The following is a 16,015-nucleotide window of genomic DNA, read 5'->3' as shown; positions in this document are numbered from 1 at the left end:
TCATCTGAAAAGAAATTGGATTAGATAAATATTTCTTAACCTTTTCAGGGTCACCAACACGTTTAGGAATATGATAGAAGCTATGATCCCATCTCTCCAGACATATGCTCAGAAAAGCAAACATTTGCCTACATTTCATGGGGTTCCAGGCTCCGAAGCCCATCTGAGGCTCTAAATCTCTGTTTAAGTGATCTTTAGGGTCTCTTCAACGCTGGACATTCTGTGAGTCTATAAGCGACCGTGCTTCTCTGTCAGAATGATTCCTCAGAGACATCAAAATGCGGAGGGATTTATATAGCAACGAGAAGAGAACAGATACAAAGAAAGGAGCCTGTGAGCAATGCGTTGCTCAGCCACAGTTCTTTGCCGGTGCCAAATTTAAGGTGCACTGTACTCATAGGTGAGAGGTTTTGGCGGGAAGGGCCCGGGTGGGCGGAGAACGCCGGGGCGGAGGAGTCCGCAGGCCGGAGCCGTATCGCTGCACCCCTCGGCACCGCCCACCAGGGCTCGCTCTTGCCCTTCGGCTGGAAGGCCGAGGAACGGGGCGGGCCGGGCGGCGACCCCGCCCCTGGCAGCGGCGAGGCGGAGGGGAGAAGCGAGGGCGCCAGAGCCGGAAGGAGCGCGCCGGCCTGGCCCGGCGCCCCTCCCCGCGCGTCGGCCCCCCTCTCTCCCGCCCGCCGCCGACGTCGGCGGTGCTCCGGTCGCCATGGTGACCAATCGAGGCCCGGTCCCGCCCCCGCCCCCCTGCCCCGGCCCCCTGACGTCGGCGCACGTCAGCGGCGGCGCGCGCCTGGCTGGGCCCTGCGGAGCGGGAGGGAAGGAGCTAAGGAGCAAGCGGAGCGGTCGTCGCCCGAGCCGAGCCGCGCCGCCAGCCCGCCAGTCCGCGCTCCTGTCCGCCGTGTCTAGCAGCGGGGCCCAGCATGGTCATGGCGGATGGCCCGAGGCACTTGCAGCGCGGGCCGGTCCGGGTGGGGTTCTACGACATCGAGGGCACGCTGGGCAAGGGCAACTTCGCCGTGGTGAAGCTGGGGCGGCACCGGATCACCAAGACGGAGGTGCGGCCCGGGGCTCGGCGGGAGCGTCCGAGGAGAGGGTTCGGGAGAGGAGCTGTTTACCGAGAGGGGCGGCAGCAGTGGTGGGACCGGGGAGACCCGAGAGGGCGCGCCACTGGCGAAGGCGAGCGGGCCTGGGACTGTGAGGACCCAGGAGGTGCAGGGGGTCGGTGAGCAGCCGGGGGATCGGGCCCGGTCACCGGGACCCGAGTGTCGTCCGACTGGAAACCCGACCGGCCGGGGCTTTGCTTTCCCCTACGCCACCCCCGGTGGTCACACGGAATTTCACCCAGAGCCTCCCACCCGGGCCGTGACCTGGTCTGTGGCCTCCGCTCCGAATCCCAAGTTCCGCGTCTTCCCTGCTTTCGGCTGGGGGTGGGGTGGGAGGGGAAGTCTCGGTGCTCCCGGGCTGCGCCGAGAGAGACGTCGCCAGCCGGAGGAGGGGACCGCCTGCGCTGGGGCTCCGCGGATGGGGGATCGAGCGGCCCCGGCGACCCGGCGTCCTTCCCCTGCCCCGCGAGGAAGAGGCCCCGGTGGCCGGGAATGCCCAGACAGCCACTGTCCATCTTCTCTCCTTTCTTTTGCCCCACAGTGTCTCTGATTTGCTGTTTGGCTAGCTTGATCTCTTGCCTAGGGCATTTCCATCTAATACTCCAGACAATAGAACTGGTTAAAATGGTCATCTCTGCATTTGCACAGTTGGTGGGTTTGTCTTTCTTGTCCAGGGTTGTCCCTTTACCAGGTGTGCGTTCTGGCTGTGAATACGCATTCCTTAAGCCACATCGGATTCCGCCTCTCTACTCATAAAGCCCTCAACTGCTTCCTGACGGTGAATCCAGCACCCCTCTTCATTGCACATTCTAATGCACCGCACATATTTTCTCACAAGTCTCTGTTCTTACCTAACCCGCCTCCCTTCCTTCCACTGCTTCAAGCTGCTCTCCTCAGGGTCTCTATTTTAAGACGTGCAAATTAAATACCTTAGCTTAGAGAAACGGTGGAAACAAAACCATTCTTTAGAATAAAATCTAGTGCTTTTGATGTATCTACTCTGCTTTATTGTAGTTACTGGAGTTTCATCCTTTTTCATTTTTTCCCCCCAGTTTTCAACCTATTCCGGTTTTTCCCTTGTTAGTACGAATGTACTAGAGTTTGTGGAATAAAGTAGGACTTTTTTTCAGAACGACTTAGGTAAGGCGAAGGGCATTATGGAAACTTGAGTGATTTTTGTGGCTGTTGTACTTAGAAGTTTTGCTTAATGTCGGTTTCCAGAAGGAAGAGAGAGACATATGTCATTCAGTCCTACTCACTTTTTGCCTTCCCCGACTGATCCTGAAGCAGTCTAGATCTGACTTATTTTGTAGCATCAGGACCAAGGTCACAGATTTTCCTCTTAAAAATTTACCAGTGTTAGCAATTTAGATTGTTTGTAATGATACTGATAATCTGGCCATGGTGACATTACTAAGTCTTTGCATAACTTAATCTGATCCCAGCATTTTTAAAAATGAAGAAATTGATTCCATTCCTCTGAAGAGCCATGGCCTTATGCCATGCCATTTCCCCTGGACTTACATAAAAAGAAGGCATTTTAAATGCATAATTTTATGAGTCCTTGCTTAATGACTGTCTGAAAAATCAAACAAAGTGGAAGTTATAGAGAGGTTCTACAGAACTTTTGAACTAAAGTATATATGTGGTAGAATTATTCCAAACCCATCCCTTCACAATATTTTTTCCCATCAGCTCTTACTGGATTCATAGCGAGATTTAATTAAGTCAGTTGTTATTTATCAGGTCAAATTTAGTTAATACAGTATTTGTTTAAGAGCTACTTAAGTGGAACTGATAGTGACTGACACGAGGTTGACAATTCAAATGGTGTCCACTTTAAACTGATATATTTTAGAGAGCTAGGGGGCACCGTAGAGTAATATCCTGGCTTGGCTATCAGAGTGAGATCAATGCATTCATTTGTAATTGCAGGTACAGGCTAGATCATGAAAGAGCACTTAGATCCTAAATTGTGTGTGTAGTATATATGTTTTAAGTGATTTAGGTTAAAAGCTAAATTTTTAGTCCACAGAAATCATCTCCCTGGTGCTTTTCTAAAGAAGTCATTAACATAAAAACTAATAGTGTAAATTTAAGATGGGTGAGTGCATTTGTAGTAATTTGGTGCAATTAGAGATAATGTAGAGGGGGTGAGGGAAATGTCAAGGCAATTGCTGAACAGAAAAGTTGCTGTAGATCTCTAGATTTGTGAAGTTGCTCTGTGAATTTTTATAGGTAATTTACATTAATAATTGTTTAGCAAGGGTACAGATACAATTGTTTCATAAAGTATTTCTTCCCTTTGTTGTTAATGAGGGGTTTTTTTACAACAGTATTTGTTAACTTCATTCATTCACTGGATAAATATGTGTTTTTGATAAATACAACTACCTTAAAAACTATAAGATAGCTAGTGAAAACTTTGTTTTATTTTAAATTATTTTAGGTTCTCATTGCTGAATAGACTACAGCAAACATAGAACAATAAGTATGGTATAAAAAACAATTACCAAAATATCATTATAAAAGATTTTTCACATACTGTATTTTCACATCAATATAAGTTTGTATGTTTTTAAACTTAGAGGTCTTTTTTCCCCCAAGTTTGATCCTGAGACAAGATTTAGGATTTAGTTTAAACATCTACGTGATGAACAATTGGAACTTTTATTTTTAATTGGCTCTTCTTGTCTCTTGTTCTGTATCACTCAAAAATGATCTATTTTCTACACAGCTTGGGAGATCCAAGTCTGTTTCCCTAAAAAAAAAAAAAAAAATTAGTAGACAGAAGAGATCTTCATTTTGGTTTAATCTATCAAGTAGCTTAACACTGTTTAAGAAATATAATTATATCGTCATCTGAAGCGGTATTCTTATGTTATCAAATCTCTGTGAATTTTACGCACAAAAGGGAAAGCAGGTGGTGGTAGAATCCAGCTTCCTAATATAATACTTCATAAAAGCTTTGTAGTGTTGGTTTGTGGTTTATGAATTAGAGAAGCTAATTTTATAAAATTAGCATAATGGGAAAAGAATAACGGCATTTAAGCTGTTAAACTATTTTAGGCAGTAGTGGTTGCTAGTTTGCTATTCTGTGAATGTCCTTGAGTAGTGTTTTATTTTATTAATACTACACAGTACTAGGAAATAACTTTTTCTTTCTAGGTAATTGTTTAGCTAGTCTTTTGTCTTTTAAGTAAAATTCTAGAAAAGCCACTTATGCCCTTAAATTTTTTTTTGTTTTCTAGCTCTTAGTGTCTTACTATAAAAAATATAAAAAATAAAGAAGAGTAAAGTGCATAAAAAAGTATATGTATAATTCCTCCACCAATGGGAATAAACTGCTTTTAACATTATGCCATATTTCCCCCTAGTCTTTTTATTTAAATGCATTTTTTCCATAGATGAGAGCACATGATACACTATAAATTGTATTTTTTCCACTTAACATTATAACCTAAGCATGTGCTTATTATATATAACTTTATAAAACATTTTTAATAGCTGCATAGTGTTCTACCTTATGGATGAATCCAATTTTACTTAATGATTCCTTTATTATCGAATATTATATAGTTTCCAGTTTTCACTTATAGTAAATAATTTGAAGTAAACATTTCTGTTTATATTCTGTGTCTGCATATTACATGTTTTTAAGGAGGAAGAATTGCTGGTAAATTCCTAGAAGGGAATTTACTAAGTGATAAGGTATCATTTCTACATTAAAGAGTAGTGTATGTTTATTACCAAGTCTATCATGTTTATTATTGAAAAACTTAAAAGCATAGGTAAATTAAGAGAATTACCCATACTATCTATCTAGGTAACTATCATTAGTTATTTTTCAGACCTTTTCTGTGACAGATAACTGAGTTTTCCCCAACATCATACTTTTTGTATTGCTTAGCTAAAGAACATATAAACGTTGTGGTCCATAGAATCTTAATGATATTTCACAGAGTTTCTGAAAATTACCTTTTTAAAATAGCATGTAGGTGTCAGGCTACTTACTTATCCTTCAGAGAACCTGGAATGAAAAACTGATATCAAGGACATTCTGAAAATTGTTTTTGTTCACTGAAATGCTTTCTATGTGCATTGTGGGGCTTTTATAGTTAGACATAATTCTTTATTACCTTAAAATGTAAGGTTTTTTAAAGCTTTCCAAAATAGGTAAAAGTCACAAAATTGCATTTTTGTAGCAAAGGTAGAAACGAGTAGGGCATATTACACCCTAATTAGGATGTTTCTTGAAAAGGACTCATTTTTTAAAATAAATTTCAGTTTTATGTTTTGCTTTAAAATTTTAAGACACCTCTCAATAGTCTTGGAATTAATCTTGCACCGTGAAATATTCCAGATTTCAAGAAACAGCTGTACTATATTCAATGAAAGGACTTTTTACAAAAGAACTTATTCACTAATATTTATATCTAGTCCTATGTATAATCTTTAATTGTGTATTGAAATAAAAATTATATTTGTCATGGAATATATATGCTTTCTTAGAATTATTCTCTAGTTTCTCGAAACTTCAGACAAATAGTATTTGTCAAATTATTCTGCTAAATATTGTTCAAAATGATCTGTTATTTTTTGGGAGGGGGAACAAACATACAAAATAAGAGTTGTGTAAACTTTTATATTTTGTAGAAATTTTTAACTTTAAGAGAGTTTAATGTGTTCTTCTTTTAAATCCTCTGGGAAATTCTATCTCAGTACCAGGCAATTAAGAAAACATTTATTTGGAAATAACTGAAACTGACCTCTCTTCTTGGATTCACATGATGACATTTGATTTATGACCCACTACTGATTACAAATTCATTTCCTTGGAGGCAGATGGATTCCAGATTCATTAAGATCTCTTTCTTTCCTCTTTAATGTATCTAATACCTCTCTTGTTTTCCACCTCCACCTTTTTGAAATAAATTATTTATGTAAAAGTTTCTTTATACAGAACATTTGTGGAGAATGTTTTCCCATCCTTCCAAGAGAAACAGCATATATATCCAGTTTGAGATTATTAGAAGACTGAAAGACAATTAAACTTGGGAATTTCATCAGGAACTCTTCATTTTTAAAAAAACATTTAAAAAATGTACAGATTAAGAGCTGAATCTTGGATTACTTAAACTGAGAAACAATGCTAAAATTTGTTTTAAATTCTTCTTTAAAGTAAACATTGTATTTATATGGTTTTTTCCCAGTTACAGAAGTTACGCATGGTCATTGCAGACATTGTTGAAAAGCCCAAAGAAGAAAATAAACATCCTTACTTCCACTTTCCAGACCCAGAGATAACTGCTGTTAATATTTGCTTCATATCCTCTTAGTTATTCACGTATATTTTATGTGTATGTAATAAAGTTCTAATCTATACGTATAATCTGTGTTTTTTACTTAGCGTGTTATTAACATTTCTCCAAGTTAAAGAACTGTCTAAAGCATGGTTAAATAGTATTCTTGCATATGACCATCGATACTTTAATCAATTTTCTATTATTGAACATTTAGTTTCTTTCTCTTGCCCTTTCTTTCTCTTAAATAATATTTCAGAGGACATTCCTCTTCATACATCTTGGTGCATGTATCTGATTATTTCCTCAGGGTAATTCCATAGCAATGGAATTCTTGGATCAAGGAATATGTACATTATATACCTTATGGCATGAGATGCCAAATTACCCTCCAGAAAAGGAATACCCATCAATTTTCACCAGGAAGAACACACATTTCCCAGGAATATTATTTTCTAAATCTTTGTCAGTTTGATAGGGGAAATTGATACTCTGTTACTTTTTAAATTTTTCTCTTTTTATCTTAACTGACAAAAATTATTTTTATATTTTAATTTGCATATCTTTGATTACTTTGTATAGTTTTATATGATGACTGTTTGCATTTGTTTTGTAAATTGCTTTTTGGTCCTTTGGCGCATTTTTTAATTGCATTGTCTTTTTTGTTGATTTGTACTTTTAATATAGATTATTTTTAATCACTTCTTTTATAGTCTTAAAATTTCTGTTTAATTTTTATGGATATAAAAGTATAGGGCCATAGACCTTTCCTCCAGTCTGTTTTTCTTACCATTAATAGTCACATTTAAGTCTTAGTGAGGATTTATTATTTAAATACTTTCATTTTTAAAGTTAAATCTATAACATAAAAAAGTCTAATTTTTATTTATTCTGAGAAGGTAACTAGAGAATTCCATGTCAGTTTTACTATTGACTTTTACTGCTTTCAGAAATCCTTTTATTATAGATCACTCAATCACAGGCACTTTTCAATCTTACGATAGGCTGGTATATTGTAATTCCACCAGTGATTTGTTGTATAAGTTGAAAAGTGTATTTATTTTTTTAATTTCAAAGATATGATTGTATAGTAGGGCTAATGCTACTTGGTACTTCAGAAAAGGACAGAGTAGAATTAGTATATTCGTAGTAAATAGCACTGAAGCAAATATGAGAGACAACAAACATGTTAATCTCTCTGATTAGTTACTAGAATAGCTCTTATTGTGTAACTTCCTTATAAAGTCCTCAAAAGCTGCTTTTTTTTTTTTTTGATCTGTGGATTTATAGAACCCAAAAGCTACTTTCATATGTGTGGTTTCTTTAAGTGAATGAAATTAATATTTCTTTTATGAGAAGTGAAATAACTTTTTTCTAAAATTATCAAAGACAAGATAATAATAATTTAAAAAATTAAAAAATTCCTTTTATTCATCAGCTTAACATCTTTTTTTCATTTCTGCTCTTACATTTAATTCCCTGTCCTTGCAAATTTGTATTTTATATAGTTACTACCTTCCTGTGTATTTTTATTACTTTCCTGTGTAATTTTTAAAATGTAACATTGTTAGAAACATCTCTATGTATATGGTGTTCTTAATATTTAAATCATAAAATAACATAGCCATTTTCTAGAGAATTTAGAAAATGAGAAAATGAAAACTAATAATTTCATAGACAGGAGTTAGCATAGCTGATAAATAACTCTTATTTTTCTGGATCTTCTTTTCTGATTAGAAAAGTAATACGTGCTCACTGAAGAAAAATTGTACAGAAAACTATAAAGCAGTAAAATAAAATAATCCATTATCTTTTCACCCCAATAACATTTTTATCATATTTGTATCTAGTTTTTCCTGGTCTTTTTCTACACATATCCTATGTTGAGACCGCACTGATAATCTTCATTTTCTAATACTCTGTTGAATATATTTACACATAAATCTTTGTCATCATTTCAGATTATTCCCTTCAAATAATTTCTCAGAAGAAGAATCCTTAGTTTAAATGGGATGGATGATTTTTAAGATTTTTAATAAAAACTACCAAATTGCTTTCCAGAAAAATGATGACCTATTTTATATTTCTGCCAGCAATATCTAAAAATGACCGCCTTATTGAACCTTAGCTCATAAGGGTATTTATTTTTTAATCTTTGTAAATATAATAAGTGAAAATGGTATTTTACTGTTTTTAATTCACATTTTCATGAGTTTTTCTGAAGTTGAATATTCTGTGTTGTTACTTTATATAGAATTTAGTTTTATAGTAACCATTCTAGTTTTTCCTATATGTCCTTCAGAGTTATAAAAGAAGCCTTCCTTTTGTCCCCTAGTGGAAGGAATATTTGTTTTTCTATCATATAAATTCATTGAAGTTTTTTTTAAAGATAACACGTGTATAATTAAGAATTAGAGAGTTGAATAGGTGAACAACAATAAGAAAGGGATCTCTCAATTTATGGAGTCCCTTGCTTGCCCTTCTTTCTTGTGACCATGCAGATTTTGTTTCTCGTACTATGCTCAGAACTAAAGAGGTGAGAGGATATAGAGAGAGATTCTAGAAATCTAAATTCATGCTTATCTTTAAAATGAACTTTTGGAACACGACTTTTTTGTAAATTCAGGGCTTTCAGTACACTATTAGGAAAATCCCCAAATATAAGTTTTTGTTGATAAAATTTGTTCATTTTGTTCTCATAGACCTATTAAGTTCCTTGAGGGTAGGAATCAGATTTCATTAATTTTTGTATCCCAGGCATAATTCCTGCACACAATAGGTGCTCAGTAAATGTGTAACTAATAGGGTCTTTGAAATAGTGAAAAGACTGAGCTTGGAGTTAGCAGACCAAGGGTTTATTGTCTCTTTTAACTTACTAGAGCTTTAGGACATTTTTAGATTATGTAACATCTTTTGAACCTCTGTTTCATTAACTCATGGGTGTACTGCTTGTTCCATTTACTTCACAGAGTTGAGAAATAAATGAGATAAAATATGTTAAAGTAGCTGATAAAATTTTGAAAGTGCTGTGCAGTTACGAAAGTCATCATCATCATCATCATTATTGTATGTATTTCTGGGAAGTACTTGGTAAAGAGCTCCATTATTAGGAAATTACCTGGAAGAGTTTGGCAGAGACTGCTAGCTCATCACCAAAAATCCACTGTTTCCTCTTCCTTCTAGACCTACAACTGGACTGTTTCTATGCCTCCCTTGCATTTAGGTGTGGTCATATGACTGAGTTCTAACTAATGGGATGAGCAGAAATAATATGCACCACTTCTAGGCCTGGCCCATGAAAACTTCCCATGAGGACTCCTCCAAGCCCTTTTTTCTTTCTGTCTAGCTGGAAAGATCACCTTCAGGTTAACCTTGGAATCCACATGTTAAAGATAGTAAAGCCTCCTTGAGCCTCGTATGCCTGCTAATTTCACCCATCCAGTTCTGCTACATGAGCAAGAAATAAACTTCTGTTGAGCTTGAATCATTATATGTTTTGAGGTCTACTTGGCAAAGCAGTTGGACTATCCCTATCACAAGGAACATGCTAACATATGTTCTACTTTTTCTTTAGAGAAGCATAATTCTCTTATAACAGCTTTACAAACAAGGGGTAACAATGTAAAGAAATAAATATATATATTTGTGGTCATAGATAGATAAGTAAGTAGGTAGATAGAGTGTGACCCATAAAGAAAGAAATATACATATATTTGTGGTCATAGGTAGGTAGATAGAATCTGTGACCCAAGGTGAAGAGAGAATTATGTCATTTGAGAATTTTTTGTTGACAAAAGGTAAATAATGATGTTTTTAATTGTTTATTAAACTTTAATTAGATAATTTGTATATTTTTTACTTTTTCATTGTTCAAGCCAAGGTTCCAAAAGAATATAAAAGAGGAGATATCCCTGGGTAATACCTCTAATTGGTATTTAGTATCCAAACTTTTTCTTCAACATTGAATATGGTACTCAAAATATATACAATATAAAATTGTCTTATGACAGTAATACTGAGGTTTTTGAAAACCATAGTTCTTTTCTTTTCAATTCTTTCTATTTATTAGATGGCTGTGACCCATCTCATTATAAAAGCTTTTTGTTGAGGAGGAAGGTGCTGGTATCTAGACTCACTCCAGAAATTGTAGGGCAAAACATTTTCTTCAAAATAATGCGTGTCTTTGAAACTCCGTGTTACCATCCTGAGAAACAGTGAGAATATTCAAGTGTACACTTATCCTTTTATTTGGCAACTTTTACCCAAAGTTACCCAAAGTGACTGATAGTACTTTCTGTCATACTTTTTAGAATATTTTGATTATGGTAGTAATTAAAACACCACCAAACATAATGAAAATAGCTATCACAGAACCTGTGTGCTTGACTGCCTTGAGAAGGAGCTACCCCCCCTTTCTTCTTAGGCCATACATTTAATTTTACACATTAGTTTAATAATCTGATTTCCCCTGGGAAGCTTGGGTTGTTCTGTGAGTTACAATTAATTCAAATCAGGAAACAAGCTGTGGACAGCAAGTTAGAAATAGAGAAAGGTAAGAAAGAAACCTTACAGTAGAGCTTTAGGAGATAACTGCTAAGGACAGCAGCCATTAGGAAAGAAGAAGAAATTACAGTTGACCCTTCAAGAGGGTGGGAGTTAGGGACGCTGACCCTACCCCCTGCCCCAGCAGTTGAAAATCCAAGTTTAACTTTTGACTCCCTAAAAACTTAATTACCGATAGCCTACTGTTGACCAGAAGCCTCACCAATAACATAAACAGTTGATTAACACATTTTGTATGTTATATGTATTATATACTGTATTCTTACAATAAAGTGAGCTAGAGAAAAACCCTTATCAAGAAAATCATAAGGAAGAGAAAATATATTTACTACTCATTAAGTGCAAGCGGATCATCATAAAAGTCTTCATCCTTGTTTTCACATTGAATAGGTGGAAGAGGAGAAAGAGGAGAAGTTGTTCTTGTTATCTCAGGGGTGGAAGAAAATCTGTGTATAGGTGGACTCACACAGTTCAAACCTGTATTGTTCAAGGCTCAACTGTAATTGTGTGAACAGGAGACTGAGGAAATTAAGTGAGATGACAAGCTGAGTCTTATTTTCCTGGATACATTTTGAGAGTATTGAACTATTACAGAACATATAATAGTTGATGTATTAAAAATTACTCTGAAACAACAGCATAGGCTAAATTATGTTTGGAATATTTTTTTTTTTTTTTTTTTTTAGAGAGAGTCTCGCTCTGTTGCCCAGGCTAGAGTGAGTGCTGTGGCGTCAGCCTAGCTCACAGCAACCTCAAACTCCTGGGCTTAAGCGATCCTCCTGCCTCAGCCTCCCCAGTAGCTGGGACTACAGGCATGCACCACCATGCCCGGCTAATTTTTTTTCTATATATATTTTTAGTTGGTCAGATAATTTCTATTTTTAGTAGAGACGGGGTCTCACTCTTGGTCAGGCTGGTCTCGAACTCCTGACCTCGAGCGATCCGCCCGCCTCAGCCTTTCAGAGTGCTGGGATTACAGGCGTGAGCCACCGCGCCCGGCCTAGAATACTTTTTGATAGAATGTGAAGTACATTTTAATACATTTTTAGTAAGTACAAATTTACTTATTAAATTTGAGTAGTTCCCAATTATCTGAAAAATTTATTTAAATCGGAATGTTATATTCCTAACCAAATATCTACTAATATTAAAAAATTAGTTCTTTTTAGTTAGATGGGGGAAAAAAAGTATGTGATCGTTGAATTCTGACTATGTATTTATTCACCTTCAAATGTAATTCCTTCAGATTACTAACCTTGGAATTGTTTGGATTCCTATTTAGTTATAACAGAATGAGGCCACATTTTCTGAAATCAAATTCCTTTTAGAAAGTTAAAAGTTAGTATAATTACTAACATTTCAGTTTTTACACTTTGATTTTTAAAACAAAAATTAATCCAATTGGTATTTTTTTCATGTGGTTGAGTTTTAATAGTATTCAGCTTTATTCTAGACAGGTACATCTATATTCTTTGGAACCTATCACTTGCTTTTCCAGAAAAATAATATTTCAGTACTACAGAAGCTATCTTCTGAAATGTCTTCTGCTTGGCTGAGCATTTGTTTATAGGTACTTTATAATGGGATGATAACTGGTTGAAACAGCTACTAGTTTAATAAAATAAAGATTTTACTTCTTTAGTTTATACATGGAGTAAAAAAGCCATTACAGTTCTGCTGAAAGAGAAACATGCTTTATTAAAGTAACTTGGCAGACTCATTCTTCATAGTACTCTAAAGATGCTACCAAACAAAATCTTCTGCAGTTCCTTACACATGGTATGAGTTGAAGAAACATTTGTTGAATGAATGAATGAATAAATGAGTGTTGAATTTAAACTAGCTATAATCGGTGTCATAGAAAGCTATAGGCAAAGTCTCAGATGTCATTTATTGACAGGATTCTTAATTGGAAGATGTTAATTATTATATATTAATTGTATTTATTTCTGTTCTGGGTTGCAGGTGGCGATAAAAATAATAGATAAATCTCAGCTAGATGCAGTGAACCTTGAGAAAATCTACCGAGAAGTACAAATAATGAAAATGTTAGACCACCCTCACATAATCAAACTTTATCAGGTATGATTTAGTCTTACACCTCCTCCATGCATTTCATATTCAGTACTCTATTTTGCATCATGATTTTTCCTTTTGTTAGTTTTTCTAATCTATAAAAGAAAGATAAGTATATGCTTTTATTAAGCTGAGTATATCTATTTTTCTAAATTATCTTTAAATTAAAAATTTTGAAATCAGAAACTAGTAGCTTAATTTTAAGTTGTCTCTCAGACTGCAAGTTATTTATTTTAAAAGTTTGCAATTGTGCATTCATGATACCCTGCTTAAACCAGCTGCATTTTGGTGATAGTTCCATTAACGAGGATGTTGCAGTTTTGCTTATTTAAAAAACATACTGTTTATGTTTTATGACTGCAGTCCCCAGCCCCCGGATTGGACCAGTACCAGGGCACACAGCAGGAGGTGGGGGGGCGGAAAGGATGGAGCTTCATTTGTATTTATAGCTGCTCCATCACCGCCTGAGCTCCGCCTCCTGTCAGATCAGCTGCAGCATTAGATTCTCATAGGAGCTCAAACCCTACTGTAAACTGCGCATGAGGGGGATCTAGGTTTTGCTCCTTATGAGAATCTATATAATGCCTGATGATCTGAGGTGCTGGTCCATGGAAAAATGGTCTTCAGTGAAACCAGTCCCTGGTGCCAAAAGAGTTGGGGACCACTGTTTTATGACATACAAAAGCTGAAGTGATCTATTACTCAGTAGCATACTTTGTAATACCTAGAGACAAATCTTTTTTAGTTTGTTTTATCAGATAAAATAAATGAGCCATTTTTTTAAAAATCAACTTTAAGATAATTTTTGTAAAATAAGTTGTCCCCATTTTAACCATAAGCCATGTTTTTTTAAAAGGAATATTTTCTCAGATTTTAAAAGAGTAATTCATGTTTAAGAATGATAACATAAAACATTTAAAAATTTCAGTTAATTAACATGTAGAATTTTTCTGCTGGAAGAATTTTGAACTGAAGTATTCCAATATGCTAGCCTCTGACTTTGTTCTCCAAAGCAGGATGGTATGCTAGACTAGGCCTCTACCGGCTTATAAGATCTGATTGTTAAATTTTCAGAAGTTTTGCAAGCCAATTCACATTACATTAGTAACTCAAAATCATCATTGGTAGGAATATTTACACCACAGAAATTGGCTTACAAATCAGGGCCTTTTTTTTTTTTTCTCAGAGAGCTTTTTTACTAGCACACCACTATGTGCACTCAGGTGGATTAGCATAAATGTCCTTGGGAGTATAAGAAGAAATTATTAGAACTTCAGCTATGTTTATTATTTATATTTGTCTTCTTGTGTGCATTTATAATATATATCATATATATAATACATTCAGTGGCACATGTATGTAATTTATGTGTATGTACATAAACATAAATGTGTATGTACGTGTATGTGGCTAAACAACTTTTATTGACAGAGATTTGCAATTTAAAAAATGTGGAGATCGTTGGCTTATGATATGCCTCCTAAGAATGAGAGGTTATTATATGCCACTCAAAACACTTCCTAAAAATTCTAAAACTACAGAGGCCTCTTAGATCAAATCTCTATCAGATTAGCCAGACGTGGTGCCATGTACCTGTAGTGCCAGCTACTCAGGAGGTTGAGGCAAGAAGATTTCTTGAGTCCAGAAGTTCGAGGCCACAGTGCATTATGATCATGCCTATGAATAGCCACTGTACTCCAGCCTGGGCAACATAACAAGACCCTTTCTCTTAAAAAAAAAAAAAATTCGGATTAATTATTTCTCTCTTTCAGCTTTTTGTTGTTGTTGTTGTTAATTCCTAAAGGTGATACTTCTAAGAAACTAATCATGTTTTTCAGTCACTGATGATCCATAAGCTAAACTGAGAATAAAACTATCATGATTCACATGATAATTCTATCTTTATTTAACTAAATAATTGGTTGAAATTGATTTACTATTTGATTCATTTAACCAAACTGTTGGTAGCTCTTAGTTTTCTGGCCTTAATGGAGAATAGTCCCAAACCTACATTTTAAAGCAGAGAGTTTTCAGCCTTTCAGGATAGCAGATAAAGAGTGTTACAGAGAAGGAGTCTAAAAATCGCTCATACTAATTCTAATAATTAATTTCCTTTCAAAATAGACACATATTTAGTGTAGTTTGAAAAATCAAATTTGTGACAATGACACACTTCCTTTCTGAACCTAGAAAAACTAATTTAAATAAAAGTGTATAACAGTAAAACTGTGAAGATGAAGCTTTTGAACTATGTTTTAAAATTATAGTACTTTGTAACAATATTAAAGTATAGTAGGAGGAATATCACATTGTGCCAGATTAGCTAGACTACAGGCCAGATAAACTAAATTCTGTTTTATTATTCTTTTCTCAGTCAGGGTCTACCATGATAACATAGGGCTAGAAAAGTCAGCGAAGAGGTGTTGAAAAGTTGACCTTCAAAACTCCTGTTACCTACGTTAGTACTTCTCAAACTTTAACATGCATAAAAATCACCTGTTGATTTTGTTAAAATATAAATTCTATTTTTTTTTTTTTTTTTTTTTTTTTTTTGAGACAGAGTCTCACTTTGTTGCCCAGGCTAGAGTGAGTGCCGTGGCATCAGCCTAGCTCACAGCAACCTCAGACTCCTGGGCTTAAGCGATCCTACTGCCTCAGCCTCCCGAGTAGCTGGGACTACAGGCATGAGCCACCATGCCCGGCTAATTTTTTTTTGTATATATATTTTTAGTTGGCCAGATAATTTCTTTCTATTTTTGGTAGAGACGGGGTCTCACTCTTGCTCAGGCTGGTCTCGAACTCCTGATCTCGAGCGATCCACCCGCCTCGGCCTCCCAGAGCTAGGATTACAGGCGTGAGCCACCGCGCCCGGCCTGTTAAAATATAAATTCTAATTCAGTATGTCTGTTATGTCTGTGTGGGGCCTGAGAGTCTGCATTTCTAACACGTGCCTGGACAGTGCTGTTACTC

At 36.3% G+C, this 16,015-nt stretch overlaps 1 protein-coding gene across 1 annotated transcript in view; it reads left to right on the top strand.

The window, feature by feature from the left end:
* The first annotated feature begins 759 nt into the window (after positions 1 to 759).
* SIK2 (salt inducible kinase 2) overlaps positions 760 to 16,015 on the top strand; it is a 114,404-nt gene continuing 99,148 nt past the window's right edge. Inside the window, exons 1-2 of the mRNA XM_045556622.1 lie at positions 760 to 1,055; positions 12,935 to 13,051. Of these exons, the coding sequence (XP_045412578.1) occupies positions 921 to 1,055; positions 12,935 to 13,051 (252 nt within the window). The 5' untranslated portion in view covers positions 760 to 920. The remainder of the gene's footprint in view (positions 1,056 to 12,934; positions 13,052 to 16,015) is intronic.

Source organism: Lemur catta, chromosome 7 (genome assembly GCF_020740605.2).
Source record: "Lemur catta isolate mLemCat1 chromosome 7, mLemCat1.pri, whole genome shotgun sequence".
Taxonomy (NCBI): domain Eukaryota; kingdom Metazoa; phylum Chordata; class Mammalia; order Primates; family Lemuridae; genus Lemur; species Lemur catta.
Note: the sequence above shows the minus strand (reverse complement) of the source record. Positions and strands in the feature narration are given on the sequence as shown.